The following is a 21,763-nucleotide window of genomic DNA, read 5'->3' on the forward strand; positions in this document are numbered from 1 at the left end:
TCTCCTCTACTCCCGACGCTCCCTTTGGCAATTGGCAGGTGCTCTTCTTGCGCGCATGCGCTTATGTTCCACGCGATCTTTTCCCTCTCTCAACTCCCTCCCCTTGTTTTCCACCACCGCCGCCGCCAGTCGCGCCCCCCAGTCACGTGAGGTAACTTTTAACCAATGAGCGCGGGCCGGTGAGCTGCGGCTGTGGCTGTAGAGTAGTAATCTGGGAGCACGCCCCAGAAATCAACGGAGAGGGAGGTTGTTTGTTCCTCTTTGCCCGGGAAATCTACTGTTCTCCGTGCTGTCTGGCTGTGATAAAGGGCTGAGGGGGGAGCGGATGCACCATGCCCGCCGGCCCGGGGCTGTCCTTTCCTGCAAGCCTCGCCGCCGGTGCCGGTGGTGGCAGCAGCAACAGCAGAAGAGAGGGGTTGGGGCTTCGCTGACTGTGCTGCTGAGAGGGGAGGGGAGACCAGACATGCCGGTGAGGAACCGGTACAACCTGGTGGAGGACGGAGGAGATGCGCGGCTGCCGCTGCATAATGAAGAAGCTTTCCAGCACGGCATCTGCTTCCAGGCGAAGGTGGGTACGTGCTGTGGGATGCAAGGGAAAACGGGGATCAGTGCTTTTTCGTCTCGTAAATGGAATGCAAAAAGTCATTGCTCTGTTGAGAAAAGTGCTCTACTTGTCACTTTCAAGGCCATATAATAGGGAATTCTTGAGGGTTTTTTTTTTAAGGTGGAAGGCATAGGATCCGGATTTTACTTAAAACCCCTCTGTTGTCCCTACTATAAGAGAAGTCACAGGACGAATGTGTGCTGTTGCTGCTTTTCGGGGAATATAACAGTAGAATCTGTATGTCACTGATCGAAAAAAAGCAGCGTTTATCAAGCCCTGAATAAACATAAACATTTGGGATGGTGGACGATTAAGCTGGATGTGCTCAACATTTTCTCCACAGACAGGAAATGGGAGGGGACACTATTAGTACAATGGTTCAGAAATCGGTCATGAAAAACCCCTGGCTAGTCCGTTTACAAGGATGTCCACAATGATAAGATTTTCATGCAATGTATGTAAATATGTCTTGTGTGTGTATATATATATATTCTTTGTGGACATCATGAAAGCGTGACCAGTTGGAGGTCACTCAGGACAGGTTGATAATACAGTAGCTGCTTTAGTACGTCTGGCCCAGGCTTTCTCTAACCCCTCCACAGGATTCCTGGAGCTTGGTCCATGGTGGGTATTTATACAGTTTGATAGCCAGGTGAAAAAGACACCTAGAACATAGATCATGAGGCAAAGAATCTTAACTTTCTCAAGCTCAGCATTGAATTCATTACTATTATGCTTGTTTTAGGAATCCCCAGTGAGTTAGGTTTTCAGTGGATATGCATAAATTAGACTTGCATGAACTGCCTCGATTATATGTAAATTTATCTAGTGCATATTCAATGTGGATATCCCCCAAAGTCTGACTGGCTGAAGGCCTCTTGGGGTAGGTTTGTGTTTCACATGAAAAGTACAGTTATTTTCTCTGTATCTAGAATTCAGTGTTTTGAATCAATGGCCTAATATCTAGTGTGAATGCATTGTAAATTGTTACTGTACTATTGTTTAGATTTCCACTGAAGAAGTGGTAGACTTTATATCCTTTTTCATTTGTGTGTGTTCTGATGTAAAGCATTGCTGTCAGCCTAGTTTCACAGAATTTCTTTTTGCAGCTTTGCTTAAGGATGGTCAGCACAGATAAAAGCTTTAACTTCTATGCCTCTTCAGCACTAGAGCTAAAAAATACAAATTCACTCTTTTTGGATTTAGCTCACACCATTTTTTTTCAGTTGTAGCTCAAGACGAGTTACATTAAGGTACAATAGGCCTGTCCCTGGAGAGTTTACAATCTAACTTTGTAACTGAACCAGTGGAAGGTTAAGTGGCTTGCCCAAGGTCACAAGGAACCATACTGAGATCTGAGGTTTGGTTTGTTTTTTTTTTTTTTTTAAATATAAGGCATGATAAAGTTATTAAAAATGAAGCTTCATCTCTCTTTTGGACTCTCTTTGTGGAGTTCCTTAAGAGTCCTTGGTTTCTCCACTTTTGCATAATATGAGGGGCCAATGAGAGTTCTCAGGCCAACCAAGAAGAGAATGTGGAGCCATGAAACTTACAAGTCATTCCACACTTTTCTTGATGCTTTTTATTTCATATCATCGAAATGAAGAGTGCCGAGGAAAGTGTGAAATTGCGTCTAAATTTTTCTTCTTGGTTGGGCTGAGAACTTTTCAGCAGCTCCTCTTATTTACGTGAACTCATTGGATTCGATTCTTCTAGATTTGGGTGAGAAAATCTACTCTTATGCAGATGCTGTTTTTCTGCTGCTTCTTCTGCGTCCTGTAAATCAACAGCTAACTATTGAAAAAGTTAAACAATGGTCATCAGAGTACCGTCTTAATACAGAGATAATTAAATTACTATGGTTTATTCTGAACCAGACGTGTATTCCTGCATCAGTTACTTGGCTCTTGTTTTAAAATAGAGGTCCGGATTCTCAAATCGGCACCATTGTCGGTGGCCACCTTTGACACGCAGTTGGCAGCCGCTTTTAATCACGTGATGGCGGCACCGGTTAGAGAGTTGTGCCTCTGGCAAAGGTAGGCGCCAGAAATATAGGCCGGGGTTTTCCAGGCCTACATTTCTGGCACCTACCTTTGATGTGAATCGTGCCGCCATAGGCGCTTTATGTTGCCTAATGCCACTTTTGGTGTTTAGACATGCCTACAGTGGTGTTAGGTGCCATAAAGTGCCTACAGAGGTAAGATTCCGGTGCCTTGAAAATCAGTGAAAATGTTTAAATGGCATTTTTCACTGAGCTTGGGTGCCAGTCAGGTTTTCAGTTTAGCCCTAATTAATTTGCTTGAGGCAGATTTGTATGCCTGTCACCTCCATTATATGCAGATATCTCTCATGCATATTCATTAGGGCTATTCTGAAAACCCAACTGGCTGGTGGTCCTCCAGGATAGGGTTGGGAACCACTGGTTTAGAGAATCCGGGCCAAAATTTTCTAATGGGAGTGCTATTAGATTCCTTTTTAGCATTAGCCTGAGGATCCATACTTATTGTTGATAGATCTTTCTATAAATTGAAGCAATTATGTTTGATAAGTTCACACAGGAAATACAATAGCATTTGACTTCAAAAAAGGAGACATAGTAATATAGTAAATGACGGCAGATAAAAACCTGAATGGTCCATCCAGTCTGCCAATTAGTTATACCCATTAAAAATACATGATTAATTTAACTTGTCTCTTCTTTGATATTTCTGGATCATAGACTGTAAAGTCCACCTGGTATTGTCCTAGGTTCCAAATGCTGAAGTTGCCATCCAAGCTCACCCCAGCCTATCCAGCCATCCTGTTTGCAAGATATCTACCATAAAGTCTGGCCAGTAACATCCTCATGATTCCAACTTAGTGGAGTTCCCATCGGTGCCCTCCCCAGCCCAGTGCTACACCAAATCATCACATATGGGACACAGACCGTGCAAGTCTCTCCAGTACCGGCCTAAGCTTTTTAATTAACATTTGTCATTTTCTAATTAGAGATCCTCTATGTTTATCCCACACTTTTTAAAATTCCATCTCTGTTTTCCTCTCTACCACTTCCCTCGGGAGGGCATTCCAGGCATCTACCACCCTCTCCATAAAAAAGAATTTCCTAACATTGCTCATGAGTTTTCCTCTCCACAACCTCAAATTATGCCCTCTAGTTTTACCATTTTCTCTGGAAAAGATTTGGTACTATATTAATACCTTTCAAGTATTTAAACGTCTGTATCGTATCTCCCCTGTCCCTCCTCTCCTCCAGAGTATACATATTTAGGTCTCCCAGTCTCTTCTCATACTTCTTTTGGTTCAAACCCCTTACCATTTTTTTTGCCTTCCTCTGGATCGCTTCAAGTCTTTTTATGTCCTTCACTAGATACGGCCTCCAAAACTGAACACAATACTCCAAGTGCAGCCTCACCTACGACCTATACAGAATAGATATATCCCATGTATTGATAAAGAAGGCAGAAAGACAAATGGCACCAGTGTGGTTAACGAGTGAGGTGAAGAAAGCTATTGGAGCTGAGAAAGTGGAAGAAGGATCTGACTGAAAATAAATGTAAACAGCACAAAGAATGATAAATCCAAATGCAAGGTGCTAATAAGGAAGACAAAGAGAAACCTTGAAAAGAAGATTGCGCTGAAAGCAAAAACACACACTAAAAAAACCTTTTTTAGGTATATTAAAAGTAAGAAGCCAGGAAAAGAATCAGTTGGACCGCTAGATGGCTGAGGGGTAAAAGGGGCTCCCAGGGAAATCTAGGCCATAGTAGAGAGATTAAATTAATTATTGCTTCGGTCTTCACTGAGGAAGATGTGGGGGTGTTACCGGTGCCAGAAATGGTATTCAGTTCTGATGAACCAGAGAAACTCAAACAAATTTCTGTACTGTAACACTGGAAGATGTAATGGGTCAATTTGACAAATTGAAGAGTAGCAAATTGTCTGGACTGGTTGGTATACGTCCCAGAGTGCTGATAAAATTGAAAAATGAACTTGCAGAGCTATTGGTAATTTTGTAATTTTTTTTCTTTAAAATCCAGTATAGTACCAGAAGACTGGAGGGGTGGCCAACGTGACACCAATTTTTAAAAAGGGTTCCAGAGGTGATCTGGGAAATTATAGACTGGTGGGTCTGACATTGGTGCTGGACAAAATAATAGAGACTATATAAAGAATAAAATGACAGAACATAAGCATGGATTAATGAGAGAAAGCCAACATAGATTTAGTCAAGTGGGGTTCCCCATGGGTCTGTGCTGGGATGCAACTTTTTAACATTTATCAATGATCTAGAGATGGGAATAACTAGTGAGATAATTACGTTTGCTGATGACTCAAAGTTGTTAAATTGCAAGAGGATTGTGAAAATTTGCAAGAGGACCTTATGAGACTGGGCATCAAATGGTAGATGACGTTTAATGTGAGCAGGTGCAAAATGATATATGTGGGAAAGAGGAACCCAAGCAATAGTTATGTGATTCAAGGTTCCACATTAGAAGTCACCGCCCAGGAAAAGGGTCGAGGTGTCATCGTTGAGGATACGTTGAAACCCTCAGCTCAATGTGCGGCAACGGCTAAGAAAGCAAATACAGTGGTACCTCGGTTTACGAGTGCACCGGTTTGTGAGTGTTTTGCAAGACGAGCAAAACATTTGCAAAATCGGTGCCTCAGAAACCAAGCATGGCTCGATTTATGAGCACCCCCCCGCCTCGAACCGGCACCCCCCTGCCTCGAACCGGCACCCCCCGCCACGATCTGACCCCCCCGCCACGATTGGGCACCCCCCCCGCCACGATCCGACCGCCCCCCGACAATTGGGCACCCCCCTGCCGCTTCTTACCCTCATCTGGGCACTCTTGAAGATCGGCCTACTCGTCTGCTGGGCCTTGAGCATGCTCAGATGCTCAAGGCCCAGCAGACGAGTAGGCCGATCTTCAACAGTGCCCAGATGAGGGTAAGAAGCGGCGGGGGGGGGTGCCCAATTGTGTCGGGGGGGGATGTCGGATCGTGGCGGGGGGGGTGCCCAATCGTGTCGGGGGGGGTGTCGGATCGTGGCGGGGAGGGGTGCCGGATTGTAGGAGGGGTGCCTGATCGCAGGGGGGGGCCTTCGAGGGGAGCAATGCCGGTTCTCGGGGGGGGGGGGACACATCAAAGCAAGTTTCCATTATTTCCTATGGGGAAACTCGCTTTGATAAACGAGCATTTTGGATTACGAGCATGCTCCTGGAACGGACTATGCTCGTAATCCAAGGTACCACTGTAATTCCTAATATTTCTATCAGGAAAGGAACGGATAACAAAGATGAAAATATTATAATGCCCTTGTTTCTCTCTATGGTACGGCTGTACCTCAATTACTGTGTGCAATTCTAGTCACCATATCTCAAAAAAGATATAGCGGAATTAAAAAAAGGTACAGAGAAGGGCGATGAAAATGATAAAAGGGATGGGACGACTTCCCTATGAGGAAAGGCTAAAGCAGATGGAGTTCTTCTGCTTGGAGAAGAGATACCTCTATCATATCACCCCTGAGCTCTATCAAATACTGAGAGGAGTGGAAAGGGTAGATGTGAATTGCTTGCTTACTATTTCCAAAAATACTATGGGGTCCTTTTATCAAGCTGTGCTAGCGGGGTTAGCGCTCGGACATTTCATCACGTGCTAACCCCCATGGCTGGCTAAAATTCTAACGCCTGCTCAATGCAGGCATTAGCAGTTAGCGCAGCAGGTGGTTTAACGTGCGGTATTACGCGCATTAAACCCCTACCGCAGCTTGATAAAAGGACCCCTAGGACTAGGGGGCATGTGATGTAGTAGATTTAAAACAAACCGGAGAAAATATTTCTTCATACAACATGTAATCAAACTCTGGAATCTGTTGCCAGAGAATGTGGTGAAATCTTGTTAGCTTACAGGGTTTTAAAAAAAGGTTTGGATAATTTCCTAAAAGAGAAGTCCATAGACCATTATTGAGATGGCTTATTCTTAGGATAAGCAGCATAAAATCTGTTTTACTACTTGGGATCTAGCTAGGTACTTGGGACCTTGGTTGGCCACTGTTGAAAATAGAATATTGGGTTTGTTGGTCTTTCGGTCTGACACAGTATGGCAATTCTTAGATTCTTAATTTGTTGTTATTTGGTTCACATTTTAGAATTAATTCAATCTACCATTCTATCATAGGTGGATTAACTGTAATTCTTTGTATTCTATTGTTTCACCTTAAGAGGAAACTTATCCCCTCTTCTACAAAGCCATGCCAGTGGCTGCCGCGCAGCAACAGCCCCGAAGCCCACAGAGATTTAAAGGGCTTCGGGGCTGTTGCCGTGTGGCAGCCACTAGCGCATCTTTGTAGAAGAGGAGGTTTGTTTGATTCAAAACACTGCTGCTAGGCCAGGGGTAGGGAACTCCGGTCCTCGAGAGCCGTATTCCAGTCGGGTTTTCAGGATTTTTCCAATGAATATCCATTGAAAGCAGTGCAAATAGATCTCATGCATATTCATTGGGGAAAATCCTGAAAACCCGAATGGAATACGGCTCTCGAGGACTGGAGTTCCCTACCCCTGTGCTAGGCTGATACTTAAGAAAGCAAGATTTGATCATTGCCTCTTTTGTTTGTGAGCGCCAGAATCTCTAAGCTCCGACGCCATGGTAAAAAAAAAAAATATCATAGTGGGAGTGATTTTTGTTTTACTGGTGATTTCTCAGCACAATAGCATGCAAATTATATGCATGCTATTTGTTTGGAGAACTTCCAGTAAAGGGAGGTAGGGACTGTGCCTGGCGCTTGCTCAGTATGGACATTAGCACCTTGAATGTCGGCAAAACGGGAGGAAATATTACACCTATGGAAATCTCATGGCAATGCCAATTAAAGAAATATTGAGAATTGAAGGCGAATGGAGAATGGGAAAGCGTTTTGAGATAAGTAAAACATCTAACTGACTTTGAGCATATGACCTTGAGAAGTTGGAAACAAATTATTATAAAAATTTTGGAAAAAAGAACACTTTATTTAAAAGTTTAGTTCATTGTTTGATTTATATCACACACGATGTATGCCTATAATTGTATGAGTCGTAGCTTGTGATAGCCCTATACCTTTAAGCCTGGCAATTCAATTATGACCATTGTTCTCTTAGCTTTCACAGTCACACTGAGGATACACCTTTTCACTACATATTTATATAGAAGTTATATATGAGTTTTTCCAACTTGTCTTGACTATTCTACCAGGGAAAATATTCTATTTAAAAGTTTAGGTATACAGGCATTCCCTGGGTTAAGGACGAGTTATGTTTTTCAAGCTGTTCTTAAGTCAGATTTATAAATAACTCAAAAAATTGTAGATTTTAAGATTCTTGCTTCTTAGCTTTGATCCCAGCTACCAAAAGGGCCAACTGTCCCTACCAGTGTTCCCTCTTAAGGTACAGCATGCAAAACCACACACTGTTCTTAATGAAGCCATGCATCATTCCTGAATTTGCTATAGGAGAAGTGTGGGAGTCTATGCCACTGGAAATGCTGCTCAGTGAAATGAAATGAAACCGCAACCGCGTATGTAAGTACGAGTTGTACTTAAGCTGAGCATCTGTAACTCAGGGACTGTATTTGCTTCTCTTTTATAATGCTTTATATGTTTTACTTAGATAGATTACCCTAACTTCAGGGTTGTTGGGTTTTTTGTTTTTTTTAATGGATCTCCTCACTGTATAGTGATTTGATATAGCATTAAGGGTCCCTTTTTACAAAGCTGCAGTAGTGAGTCCCAGGGCAGCAAATGCGACTTAGCCCATAGGAACTGAATGGGCTGTATCACATTTGCTGCTCTGGGAATCGCTACTGTGGCTTTGTAAAAAGGGCCCTAAGTTTTCACTTTGTTAATATTTGAGAAGATTGTTTTCCTTTTTCTGCTTGTGTTTTCTTTTTCTGTATCTTGAAAAGCAAATTAAAAAAAAATCATTAATGAAAAGAATAGAAATGGTCATATCTGCATGCTCTTAGCATGAAAGCTCAAACTTTAATGAAGCCATCAAAACATTAAACAAAATGAGGAAAATAGGCAAACCCTGCGCCATTTGATTTGTGGGTAAAATGGAGATGCCACCGTCCATTTTAACTTGATAGGATCTGTTACTATGGCGTTACTTTGACTCCTTATACTCGGTAGCATCAGGGTGGGGGTGGGGTTGATTGGGTTTTGTGTATAATGTTTGAGTTGGAAAATGGAAACTTGTGGGTGTGCAGGATGCATCTTTCCAGCCATGCTGTTTTATGGGTTGTGCTGAGAGTTGAGTCGGTTCAGCGAATGGCCACCAGGATAGTCCCAGGACTCAAGGATCACCTGTATGAGGAACGACTGGGTAAGTTGCAGCTGTACTCACTCGAGGAACGCAGAGAGAGGGGAGACATGATTGAGACGTTCAAATATGTCACAGGCCGTATCGAGGTGGAAGAGGATCTCTTTTTCCTTAAAGGACCCACGGCAACAAGAGGGTATCCGTTGAAAATCAGGAGTGGGAAATATCATGGCGATATATTTATTCACCGAAAGGGTGGTTGATCGCTGGAATAATCTTCCACAACAGGTAATTGAGGCCAGCTGCGTGCCAGATTTTAAGAAAAGATGGGATTGGCATGTGTAATCTCTTCATGGAGGTAGTTAGGGGGTGGGCCATTAGTGTGGGCAGACTAGATGGGCCATGGCCCTTTTCTGCCATCATGTTCTATGTTTCTATGTCCTCCACATTATTGTATGCTTTACTGGCCGTCCTCTTATTTGAATTTTACCTTTGTATATGGCTTTTTCAGATTTGGCAAACAGTTCTTTCTCTATGCTGTTCTGTATGGCTGCCTGCATCTTGTTTGCCAATAAAAAATGATTTACAAAAAACAAACAAACCCCTAAACCACCTGCATACTTCAACTATTCCATAATAATTTAAATGTCCATTAGTGTCTCATGATCTACCAAGTTAAATGTACATGATGCTTCTTTTTGAAAAAGAGATGGTGACTTGCTTTCATTGCTTAATATAGCAGGGTGTTTGTTTAATTAAGTATTTATGTAATTGTTTATTTTATTTATTTTTTTAAACCTTGTACCAAGTATTTTGCTTTTATTTTACTACTTTGGGTAGACAGTCCATATTTGCCATTATGATCCATGTTTCTATTTCTTATTCGATTTTACTGCCTTGCCCTCAAGTGACGCAGGAGTGTAAAAATGTCAGGGACAGCAAATGGATATATGGTATGCATAGAAGGTGCATAGTTCATAAACAAGATACGAGGGTGAATAAAAAATATTGTTAAATTTATGGTATAACTATAACGGAGCTAGCGAAATGCAATATATGTACTCGTACATTGTGTCTTGGATAGTTCATCCACTCACAGTGCAGCACTCGGTCAGAAACATGGATGCTCCATTGCAAGATTGCAACATCAAAGAACAACATGCAATAGTGTGTATTTTTGTGCAGAGGAAGTGAAACCTGTGGAAATTCACCATCTGATATTGATTCAGTATGGATATTAGCACCATGAATCAACAAAAGGTTTATGAGTGGGTAAAAAGGTTTAAAGTGGGAAGAACAGGTGTAACAGACAAAGGTTTTCTGGTTCCCCACCAACATTGCGCATACAAGAGCGCTTTGACAGGGCAAATGTCTTGATAAGAGAAGGCTGATGGATAATGGTGTCTCAATTGGCTGTAAATTTGGTTATCGTCTATGGATCTACATTTGCCATAATGCATGATGACTTGGAATACAGGAAAGTCTGCGCACGATAGGTTCCCAAACAGCTTACAAATCCTGAACAAGCAACAGCGTGTGGAGGTTACAAATCAGCTCCCGAGATGGTATGATGAAGATAACAAGTATTCTGGAGTAAATTGTCACCGGCGACGAGATATGGGTGCATTCTTGCAACCCGGACAGCAAAAGATAAAGCATGATGAAGTAAAGGAAGGGGTGCTCACCTGGCTTTGGGAGCAGCTGAAAAATTTCTTCTCTGCAGGAATGCAGCAGCTAGTTGAACAATATAACAAATATGGCATCTTGCATGGGGGGCTATGTGGAAAAGCCATTTTTAAGTATTTTGCCTTTACTTTTTGAATTACCCTCTACACCAGGGGTCTCAAAGTCCCTCCTTGAAGGCCGCAATCCAGTCGGGTTTTCAGGATTTCCCCAATGAATATGCATGAGATCTATGTGCATGCACTGCTTTCAATGCATATTCATTGGGGAAATCCTGAAAACCCAACTGGATTGCGGCCCTCAAGGAGGGACTTTGAGATCCCTGCTCTACACGCTACTTCTTTTTCCATGTGGTATGTTAATGCTTTGGTGGTCTGTTCACTAAAAAGATCGAGTCTTTAATATACGCTTCATTTCCAGGGCCTTCACTATGCACATGTGTTCATAACTCCCTAATTATATGCTAGAATAGCCTAAGACGTTTTTAATATGTAGTTCCTACAGGCTGTTCATCGAATGGGCTTAGGATGCAAGTAGTTTGAATAACAGCTGGGTAATTGCTGCTGCAAGATCTTGTGGTCAGTTCTGTTGGGCTTTAGGGATAGGTTTCATTAGAAATAGGTCTGCATTTACCTTCTGAATGTAATATTTGATTTATTGGGAGTAAAGCTCTGTTGCCATGTGGCTGCAGTATCCATTTAGAGGAAATTGTTCAGAAGGTGAATTGGTAATAGCTTTTTGTCTTTTTTTTCTGTTAGCCTGTAATATAGAGATGTTTGAAATACCTACTGTACTTGGATAAAACTCACCTTAAAATGAATGGCAGGGCACAAGCTAAATCTAAATTGCCGTGAGACACCGGGGAGGAGGAGAGGGCCGGCACACTGGCTGACTGCCTACAGGACGTGCCTCTTGCGGCAAGAGGCACATTCTGTAGGCAGTCAGCCAGCGCCAGTGCCCTCTCCTTCTCACCACGCCTCTTCCCTTCCAGCACCCCCCACTGGCAGCTCGTGGCCCCGTCTGGAGGGCATTCGCGCATGTGCGGACAGTGATGTGATCTCGCACATACACGCGACATGATCGTGTCGCCGTCTGCACGCTTCCGGATGCCCTCAAGCCACGGCCACCATGTTTTAGTGTGCTGCGGCTTCGCAAAGTTTGCGAGACACTGATCTAGATGAGTGGAACCTGGATGATTTGGAGAAATTGGTAATGGAGGGTGTGTATTTTTCAGTTGTTTTAGTTGTCAGGCCCTGATGCTCAAAAGCTTTCCGTGCCAGTAAGACTCATTAAAGAAGTCTTACTGGCATGGAAGCATAGTTTCGGATGCCCAAAAGGGTTCTATGTGACTTCTGCTGATTCTTGTAGCAGCACTGAAAGCCCTATGCAAATGCATTACAAGGAGCTCATTAGAATACTAGTCTAATAGCTCTCCTTGTGATGCACTAAAGGGAATGCCCCCTCCCCCTTTTATGGGGGAAATTTTCCATCAGGCTGGTGAATGTGTGTGTGTGTTGTGCATTTCCTCCCAAAAAACCCCAAACGAACCATCCTGTAGCTAGTCGCTGTTCTCCTTCCCTCTGCCCAGCTGTAGCTGTGATCAGGGGAGAGTGGCAGGTGTTGACTCAGATGATTTGCAGCTTCCCCTGCCATCTTGGAGCTGCAGTCAGTGGAGGGGTGTTACTGAAAGTTTGTCAGCTGTATATTAGAGCTTAGAGCATCGTGGTTGTAAGACAATAATCATAATCTTAAAAGGAATAAATTTTTAATCTGTTTAGAGACCCAGAATACAGGCAGTCCCCGGTTTAAGAACACTCGACTTATGTCAAACTCGTACTTATGAACCGGGGTACTGTCTCTGCCTTCCTATCCCAAGGCAACCCTCCTCCTACCTCCCTTGTCCCAACGTGCCCTTCGTTGTCCCCTTCCATTCCGCATCCCAAATTCGTGCCTCCCGCAGGTGTTTACCTCATCTGGCAGGCTCCCTCCTCCCAGCTGCACTTCTCTTGGCAAAGCCGTGATCAGTGGCTCATGCACGTGGTCCGCTGACCCGGAAGCCTGCCCTCTGACTTTGCAAAGATCAGGGGACAGTGTGCAGGAGCCGTCACTTGCGGCTTTGCCAAGAGATGTTTGGCTGGAAGGAGGGAGCCTGCCAGAGGAGGTAAACACTCGCGGGAGGAGGGGCACGTTGGGACAGGGAAGAGAGGAGGAGGGTCGCATTGGGACAGGGAAGGTAGGAGGAGCGTCGCATTGGGACAGGGAAGGGAGGAGAAGGTTGGCGTTGAGATAAGGAAGGAAGGGAGGGGGCACAAACTTTGGACAATGGATGGAAAAAAAGAGGGAGGGGAGCATGAACTTGGGACATAGGGTGGAAATATGGAGGAAGTGAGGGAAAGATGCTGAGGTGAGGAGGGAATAGAAAGGGAGAATTGTTGGGCATGGGTGGAGTGAGAGGGAAAGAGAGATGGTGCACATGGAGAAATGAAGAAAGCAGGTGAATTGTTGGGCATAGGGAGGGAGAAAAATATTTGACGTGGTGGGAGAGGCATGAGGTACAGATGCATGGGGAACAGAGAGATGAGAGGGAGAATGTTGGATGTGGTGTTGGAGAGGAATCAGTGGGACTGATGAAGAACAAAAATAAGTGTAAACCTTCTATATATATATTTTTTTCTATTTAAGCTATAGTACTTTATTTTGAGGACTTTTTTTTTTCAAGTGTTTTTTATAAATTGTATACTGTACAGGATCCGCGTTGCATACAAATTTAACTTAAGAACGGTTTAAAAAACAGAACTCGTTCTTAACCCGGGGGCTGCCTGTAAACAAGTGTAATATGACTTTATCAGACAGATACTATACAGAATGTGTTCCTGACCTTATTCATTTTTTTTTTCCTTTTCCTAAACAACGTTAAGTAACTAAAATGTTATCATATAGGGAACTTAACTTACTTCCTATTTCTACCACTGTTATCTGCCCTCATATTTGAGGTCTGTAACTACGAAGTATAAGGCCCATCTTATCTTTGTCCACTCTGCTTCCTTTTGCAGTGCATTAGACCTCAGTTGATCTCTTATTGCTTTTTCTTTACAACTTGTTTGTCTGTGTTGGTTCTTTGCCTTTTGTTTTAGTTTATATAAAAATAAAATGTTTATATTTGTTAATAACACTATATACTAGGGAGGAGGAAGTGACGTCATCACAGAATATGGCCGCTTAAACCTTGAGCTCTGCCGGGGCTCGAGATTGAAAGATTTATAATTGCTTCCAGCGGCGGATTGGGAACTATTCTTTCGAAGTCTGGGCTTGCTGAGTGTATGGCGAGCCGGAAAAAATTGGAGAAATTCCATTTTACCGGCGTAACGAGCGTAAAAACCCGCTCGCACGCTCCAGGCTCCCCGACGGTGCAACACAAAATGGCGGAGCCGATCGCGTCCTCTTCAACTGCGCCTTCTCGGCCAGGCCTCTTGCCAGATGATCGACCTATAGAAGGTAAAATCGAGATGTGGTTCACAGAATTAAAAGCTGAAATGGTGGGGCTGAGAACCGACGTGAAGACTGCGCTGGGGGAGCTAAGAGCGGAAGTAGGTGAGCTCAGCGGCAGAGTTCTAACCGCTGAGGAGCGCTTGAGCCACGTGGAGGTTTTAACAGAGGAACGATCCGTTAATTTAGATTCTGTAACAGTACATCTGGAAGAATTAAAACGTCAGGTTGAAGACTTAGAGAATCGATCTAGGCGAAATAACTTACGATTTAAGGGGATACCAGACCTGGAACGCTACAAAGATGCCAGGGAAGTGGTGTCGGACTTTTGTAAAGCTTTGCTAGCTGATGATTCTCAGATGGCACCATTGATGATTGACTTACCGAGGGCTCATCGAAGCCTTGGCCAGGTGAAAGGTTCGGGTAATCGCGACATTGTAGCCTGTTTTGGTGAATTTCAATTGAAGGAAAAAGTTTTGCAGGCTGCAAGACATCGTCCGGACTTTGTGTGGCAGGGACTGCGTGTGGGGGTCTATCAGGATTTGGCCCTTGCGACACTCCAGAAACGCAGATCCTTTAGGGAAGTTACTCAAACACTGCGGGCTGAGGGCTATCGCTACAGATGGCTTTTCCCCTTTGGACTACATTTCACTGTCAGTGGGGCTCATCGGAAGGTGGACTCTGTGGCTGATGCTTGGATAGCGTTAAAGGACCTTGGATGTCGACTGCCACATGACTGTCCAGATCGGGCCACACCAGGAACGGCGACTGAAAATGGAGTGGATGTATCCAGGCGGCCTAATGTGGTCAACCTACCATCTACTTCAGCTACCTGATTCGGACCCTGGGAGGAAACTCTGAACTTTACAAATATGGACAGCAGCTGACAACGCTCTGGTTCTTATGCTGGTTGCAAATTATTTGCTTATTCATTATGGAAGAGTTCTTGCACTGGTCTATTGATCCTGTTTCTGTGCAACACAAGTTGGGTGATTACATTTATGGGTTGGAGAGGGGGTTTTGATTGAGAAGGGGTACTATTGTTGATAGGTTACCTGATCAGGTCCCCCAGAGGGACTGTACTTTCATATAGATTAGGAATGTAGCTGCTATTGCCTATGTTATTTTGTTGGCTGCTGATTCTATGCTTAATTACTATGAAAGGGATGTTATTCAGATTATGTGCTAAGGATATGTGCAAATAATGGTGGATAACTACTCTTAACAGGTTTGCTTGAAGTGAATGATTGTGTGGGGGTAACATGAGTATGTAGGGGGCGGGGGGAGGTTGAATGGGAAAGGAATGCAATATATGGAGATATTTATGGGCCTTTTCGGTGTGACTCATTTTCCTCATATGGCTGATTCGAAACTTGGAGACTCAGCTAATAGGAGGGGGGAAGGGGGAAGGGAGGGGATTGGTGGTAAGGGGACTAGCGGGCAGCAGAGGGCGGATATTGGGAGGTTAATAGGAAAGGATCCAGAATTGATTGTAGGCTCCTGGAATGTAAATGGGCTTAACAGCCCGGGCAAAAGGAGTATAGTTTTTCGAGACCTAAGTCGTATGAAGTGGGACATTTGCCTATTGCAGGAAACACATTTGAGACCTAGGGATGTATCTTTGCTTCAAAGACCACAGTTTGATATGCTCTGGACCCTTCAGGGGGAAGGGGCCACGAAAAGGGCTGGAGGACTGGCCATTTTAGCACGCAAGGGGCTGGGCTTACAAGTGGAACAAGTCTATAGGGATAGAGAGGGCAGGTGCTTAGCAGTAAAGGGCGTGCTCCAGGGCCGCCCTGTGACTATTATTAACATCTATGGCCCTAACGTGAACCAAGATGTGTTCTATCGCAATATGAAAGGGGCATTGAACTCTTTTACACAAGGGGCGGTATACTTGGGAGGAGACTTCAGTATACCTCCAGACCCTGTGGTAGATCACTCAGGGGGAGGGCGTAGAGCCACGAGAAAATCAGCTGCAGCATTTCGAGACCTGATGGGATCCCTTGGCCTCGTAGATGGATGGCGTCTACTCCATGGGGCTCAGAGATCATATACCTTTTATTCCCACGCACAGAATACGTACACTAGAATAGATGGGGTGTGGATTCATAGGAATCAGGCAGGGGGATTACAAGCAGCAAACATTGAACCGATGCATGTATCGGACCATGCACCGGTGTGGTTGTCTTGCACAGGCATGTTGGACCTGGGGGGTTGTTCGTATTGGAGGCTTAACGAATCCCTGCTGAGTTCCCCACTGGTGGTTTCTGCGGTGGAAAATACAATGAAAGACTATTTACATCTGAATGACACGGGGGAGGTATCAGATGCTATTTTGTGGGATGCCATGAAAGTTGTAGTTCGAGGAGAACTTATCAAATGGGGGGCTAGATTTAAAAAACAAAGAGCCCGGACCTATCTTAACCTGAGAACGAGTCTGTCCCAGTTGGAGTTGTCTCACCAGAATACGAGAGATCCCCGGACTCTGACCCAACTGCAAAGAGTCAGGGATGAAATATATCAGCTTCAGGTGGAGGATACGGAGCGTATACGTGAGAGATTTTGCCTTAACATTTATGAACATAGCAATAAGGCAAGCGCTCAATTAGCCAGATATATCCGTATTAAACAAGCTAGGGCCACTATTACTAGTATTAAAGGGGAAGTGGGGGGTGACCTACGCGTCACAGACTCTGCTATCCACCGTGAATTTCTGCATTTTTATTCGGGGCTGTATGGACAACCGGGACCCCCAGATGTAGGAGCACAGGCTGGATTTCTGGATTCGCTGCAGATACCCCAGCTATCAGTGCAGGACCAGGAGTACTTAAGGGAACCCATACAACTCTCTGAGGTCTTGGGGGTGATTGGGGGATTGAAGAATGGTAAAGCCCCAGGCTTATATAAAACATGTACCTAGCAGAATCCAGTCAATTGTATTTTACTAAAGTCTGCTTTTTTCTTCTCTTTCTCTCCACTCCCTTTTCCAAAGTACATTGGCAGTTTGGATGTTCCAAGGCCAAACAGTCGTGTGGAGATTGTGGAAGCCATGAGGAGGATTAGGGTAAGGACTTTTTTCTCCTTTTATTATATGTGTTAATATAGTGTGACATTTGAAGAGAGCACACTTTTTTATATGAAGATGAGATGGTGAGTTGTTGGGGTTTTTTTTTTTTTTTTTAGTGAGTTTTTTTTCCATCTGCAGAGTATCTGATTTCTACATATCTAGTATGTCTTAGTCCTATGATAAAGTGGCTCCTCTTGTTATAAGTGGGGTTGAATTGACTTCATTCCAATGTGTTCATGAATGGTGACAAAAGATATAGCAGCACTAGAAAAGGTTCAAAGAAGAGCGACCAAGATGATAAAGGGGATGGAACTCCTCTTGTATGAGGAAAGACTAACAAGATTAGGGCTCTTCAGCTTGGAAAAGAGATGGCTGAGGGAAGATATGATTTGAAGTCTACAAAATCCTGAGTGGAGTAGAACGGGTACAAGTGGATCGATTTTTCACGCCGTCATAAATTACAAAGACTAGGAGACACTATGAAGTTACAGGGAAATACTTTTAAAACCAATAGGAGGAAATATTTTTTTCACTCAGAGAATAGTTATACTCTGGAACGCATTACCTGAGGTTGTGGTAAGAGTGGATAACGTAGCTGCTTTTAAGAAAGTATTAGACAATTTCCTGGAGGAAAAGTCCATAGTCTGTTATTGATAGACATGGGGGAAGCCATTACTTGCCCTGGATCGGTAGCATGGAATATTGCTACTCCTTGGGTTATAGCCTGGTACTAGTGACCTGGATTGGCTACCGTGAAAACAGGCTACTGGGCTTGATGGACCATTGGTCTGACTCAGTAAGGCTATTATGTTCTTTAGAACTTTCTGTTCTTTGTCTTTTATAGTGAGCCCCATACATTAACCAGAAAATTGAAAAAAAAAAAAAAAAAAGTGAATAGTTGAATAGCACTATGTTATAACTTAATGTAACCAAAACAAAAACAATGCTATTCCCATGTAAGGAAAATGACTCCTTAGCAGCTCCCCTTACCATTAAATCTAGTTTCCTCCAAAACATGAAAACCATCAAATTGCTTGTGGTCATTCTGGACAGCAAATTAAATTATCAGCAGATCAATTACATAGTGCAAAAGTGTTTTTACAGATTACGAATGATCTGCTCACTCTCTCACTTCCTAGAACCCCCTTTGCTTAATATCCTTATACATTCTTTTGTAATCTATGAATTAGATTACTGTAATGCATTGTATAGAGGGATTACCCAGAAAGAGCTAGCATATCTCTAAATCGTCCAAAATACTTCTATCAAACATATCAAAAGCCAAGAAATTTGATCATGTTATGCCTTTGCTATTGAACGCCCATTGGCTTCCAATATTGCACAGAATTATGTATAAAATACGAGGTGCTACCCAAAAGTGATGTGTGAGCGGCCTTCTGTTCACCGGTTAGCAGTCTTGGCACAAATTTTGCAGAAATGTGTCTCATGTTCAAATTTGTCCGACAAAATTCGTTGAACTGTCCCGTATAACTGTCTTACTATCTCACAAACATCATGGATAGTTTGCCTATGATCTGCAAGGATAGTCTCATGAACCTTTGCTATGGTTTCCAGTGTTGTGCTTGTTGACGGTCGTCCGGGACGGTCATCGTTGTGGACAGATGTTTGTTCGTCCGTCCTTGAACCGTTTGTACCAAAGAAAGGTTTTGCTTTTTGCTTTGGCAGATGGTATTGTTTCCAAAGGCTTCCTGGAGCATACGATGGGTTTCTGCAGCGGTTTTTTTAAAGTTTGAAGCAAAATTTGATGCAGATTCTTTGCTCAGTAAAATCTGTCATATTGAAATCCGCCGAGTCACTAAAACTCAACCTTACAAAATTGCACAGAAGTGGCACACTGATTCACAAAGCATATTTCCAGGTACCTCTAGCGGTGGAAGGGCGTACTATATCCAGTTCGTGCATGCTGTTCACATTTCCTGAACTTTTGGGTAGTACCTTGTATTGCTTTTGGTATTTAAGACCAAAATGACCAATGCCCTCAAATTCATCAACAGGCTCATTATACCATATACACCTACAAGAGCCCTCCAATCAAATACAAGAATGCTGGGAAGTCCATCTTTGTCACATAAATTATGATACAACTTGTTCATCAATTTTCTCAGTAACAGCGCCTCATCTTTGGAATTCCTTACCTATCCATATTAGAGAAGAGACATTATTAGATCATTTTAAGACTTTCCTTTTTCAAGATGCATATGATGTATAACTTGTACAATTCCAATTCTAAAACAGATGGACCCCCCTCCTATCCAAACTTTATTATGTTCTAGCTAAAAATGGAGTTCTTCCCCTTATCCCTACCTGTTCCTGTACATTAAAATGTGTCATTTGAGTATGTCTGTCCCCTGACTTTTAAATGTTCTCCGCCTAGAAATTTGATAGGTGCAATAACAAATTTTAAATAAACTTGAAATTTGATAACCTTGCTTCTGACTTGGGCCACATTTCCTTTCTGTATCATAGGTAACACAACCAATATGCTATTTATGGTTTACTGTCTCCAAAATGTTTGTCTTATGCCTTATTTTCCTAACTTGGGGTCATTTTTGCTTGTATTCTAGTCTTCAGGGACTTGACCTGAAATATTTTACCTCCCTGTCTTTAAGAAAAATTTACTGTCTTATTTTGGCTATTTTAAAACGTCATGGATTGAATGAATATATGTTTTATCCTACATGAGGAGTTTTCTTTCTAGGATAAGTTGTATTGGTGGTTTTAGTTGTTTGAAGCATACTTTGAAAATTACACGGAGACAAAATTTATCCCCATCTCCACAGACTATCTTCATTTGCAGAAGCTTCACACTTATGATTTTATATTTAAATCTTTTTATTAAGAGTATAAAAAGAGACCATTTTCTGTACAACTGTTTTTATGAATCACAAATAGAACCTTCCATTTTTTTATCTGGTTTTTTTTTTTTGTACAACCTTCCCAGAGATTGTTGCCTGTATTTCTAAATCTAGGAAGATAATTGGATTGTTTTTCAGACATGGGTGTGTATAAGAGAACCTACAGGGGTCGGTGCTGGGACCGCTCCTATTCAATATATTCATAAACGACCTGGAGGCAGGAACAAAATATTAAATTTGCGGATGACACCAAACTATATCACAAGGTCAATAACATGGAGGACTGCGAAGATCTCCAAAAAGATCTGACAACACTGGAAAAATGGGCCAAAAAGTGGCAAATGAGTTTCAACATAGGGAAATGCAAGGTCATGCATATAGGGAAAAAAAAAACGATGTTCACTTACAAAATGGGGGGATCAGCGCTAGGGGTGAGCGACCTTGAAAGAGACCTGGGAGTAATGGTAGACACAACATTGAAGGCGTCGGCGCAGAGTGCCACGGCCTCTTGGAAAGCAAACAGAATGTTGGGAATCATTAAGAAGGGTATCACGACCAGGACAAAGGAAGTCATCCTGCCACTGTATCGTGCTATAGTGCGCCCGCACCTGGAGTACTGTGTTCAATTCTGGTCACCGTACCTCAAGAAGGACATGGAGGTACTTGAGAGAGTCCAAAGAAGAGCAACTAAGCTAATAAAGGGCATGGATGACCTCTCATATACTGACAGACTGAAAAAGCTAGGGCTTTTCTCCCTGGAAAAGTGGAGACTTAGAGGAGACATGATAGAAACCTTCAAGATCATGAAGGGCATAGAAAAAATAGACAGGGACAGATTTTTCAAATTAAGGGGATCAATAAGTACAAGGGGGCACTCAGAGAAATTGAAAGGGGAGAGGTTTAGAACAAACGCCAGGAAGTTCTTTTTCACACAGAGGGTGGTGGATACATGGAACGCGCTACCAGAGGATGTGATAAACAGGAGCATGCTACAGGGGTTCAAAGAAGCTTTGGATAGGTACTTGGAAGACAAAGGGATTGAGGGGTACAGATAAGAGTAGAGGTAGATTATAGGGATGGGATTAGAGATAAGTTACAAAATTAATCAGGGACCACTGTTCAGGCACTAGGCTTGATGGGCCGCCGCGGGAGCGGACCGCTGAGCAAGATGGACCTCTGGTCTGACTCAGCAGGGGCAACTTCTTATGTTTATGTTCTTACACTGTGTAAGTGGATAAACAGGAAAAAAAAATGTCTATTACCATATACTCTAATATAAACCCATCTGAATGAAAACCAAGAGAACGTTCCCCCCCTCCTTTTTTTTTTAAGGGGAATAATTTTAACTTGACTATAAACCAATGGTTTATATTCAAGTATGATGTACCGGGGCAGAAGCAATCCCTCCCTTCCTTGAGGAACTCTGCCTGCTAGTTCTGCAGCCAGCCAGCCTACTCCCTCTGCAGTCCCAGTCCTTACTGCCCTGGTGGTCTAGTGATGTGGGAAGCTGGAGCAACCAATCCCTCTCTCCCTTCCCCACCGTGCTCTTTATGCCAGCTCTGCAAACAACCTGCCCCCCTCTCAGTTCCCACGCAGGCCTATCTTACATTCCTAGTGGTCTAGCGGTTCTTCTATGCTCCTGCCTGTGCTGTCTCCATAGTAAAAAATAAATAAATAAATAATAATGGCTGCTGTGAGTTCCTGCAGCAACCTTGTGATACTGGGCATCAAAATGGCAGATGGCATT

The 21,763-nt window shown here is 43.1% G+C and overlaps 1 protein-coding gene across 3 annotated transcripts in view; it reads left to right on the forward strand.

Moving 5' to 3' along the window:
• Nucleotides 1-202: 202 nt before the first annotated feature.
• The window catches only part of LOC117367481 (carboxyl-terminal PDZ ligand of neuronal nitric oxide synthase protein-like), a 153,895-nt gene continuing 132,334 nt past the window's right edge, over nucleotides 203-21,763 (forward strand). Inside the window, exons 1-2 of one of the 3 annotated variants that reach the window (XM_033960050.1) lie at nucleotides 203-572; nucleotides 17,066-17,137. In XM_033960050.1, the coding sequence (XP_033815941.1) occupies nucleotides 507-572; nucleotides 17,066-17,137 (138 nt within the window). In that variant the 5' untranslated portion in view covers nucleotides 203-506. The remainder of the gene's footprint in view (nucleotides 573-17,065; nucleotides 17,138-21,763) is intronic. The other 2 variants (XM_033960048.1, XM_033960049.1) reach the window with 2 other exon arrangements.

This window comes from Geotrypetes seraphini, chromosome 10 (assembly GCF_902459505.1).
Source record: "Geotrypetes seraphini chromosome 10, aGeoSer1.1, whole genome shotgun sequence".
Lineage (NCBI taxonomy): Eukaryota > Metazoa > Chordata > Amphibia > Gymnophiona > Dermophiidae > Geotrypetes > Geotrypetes seraphini.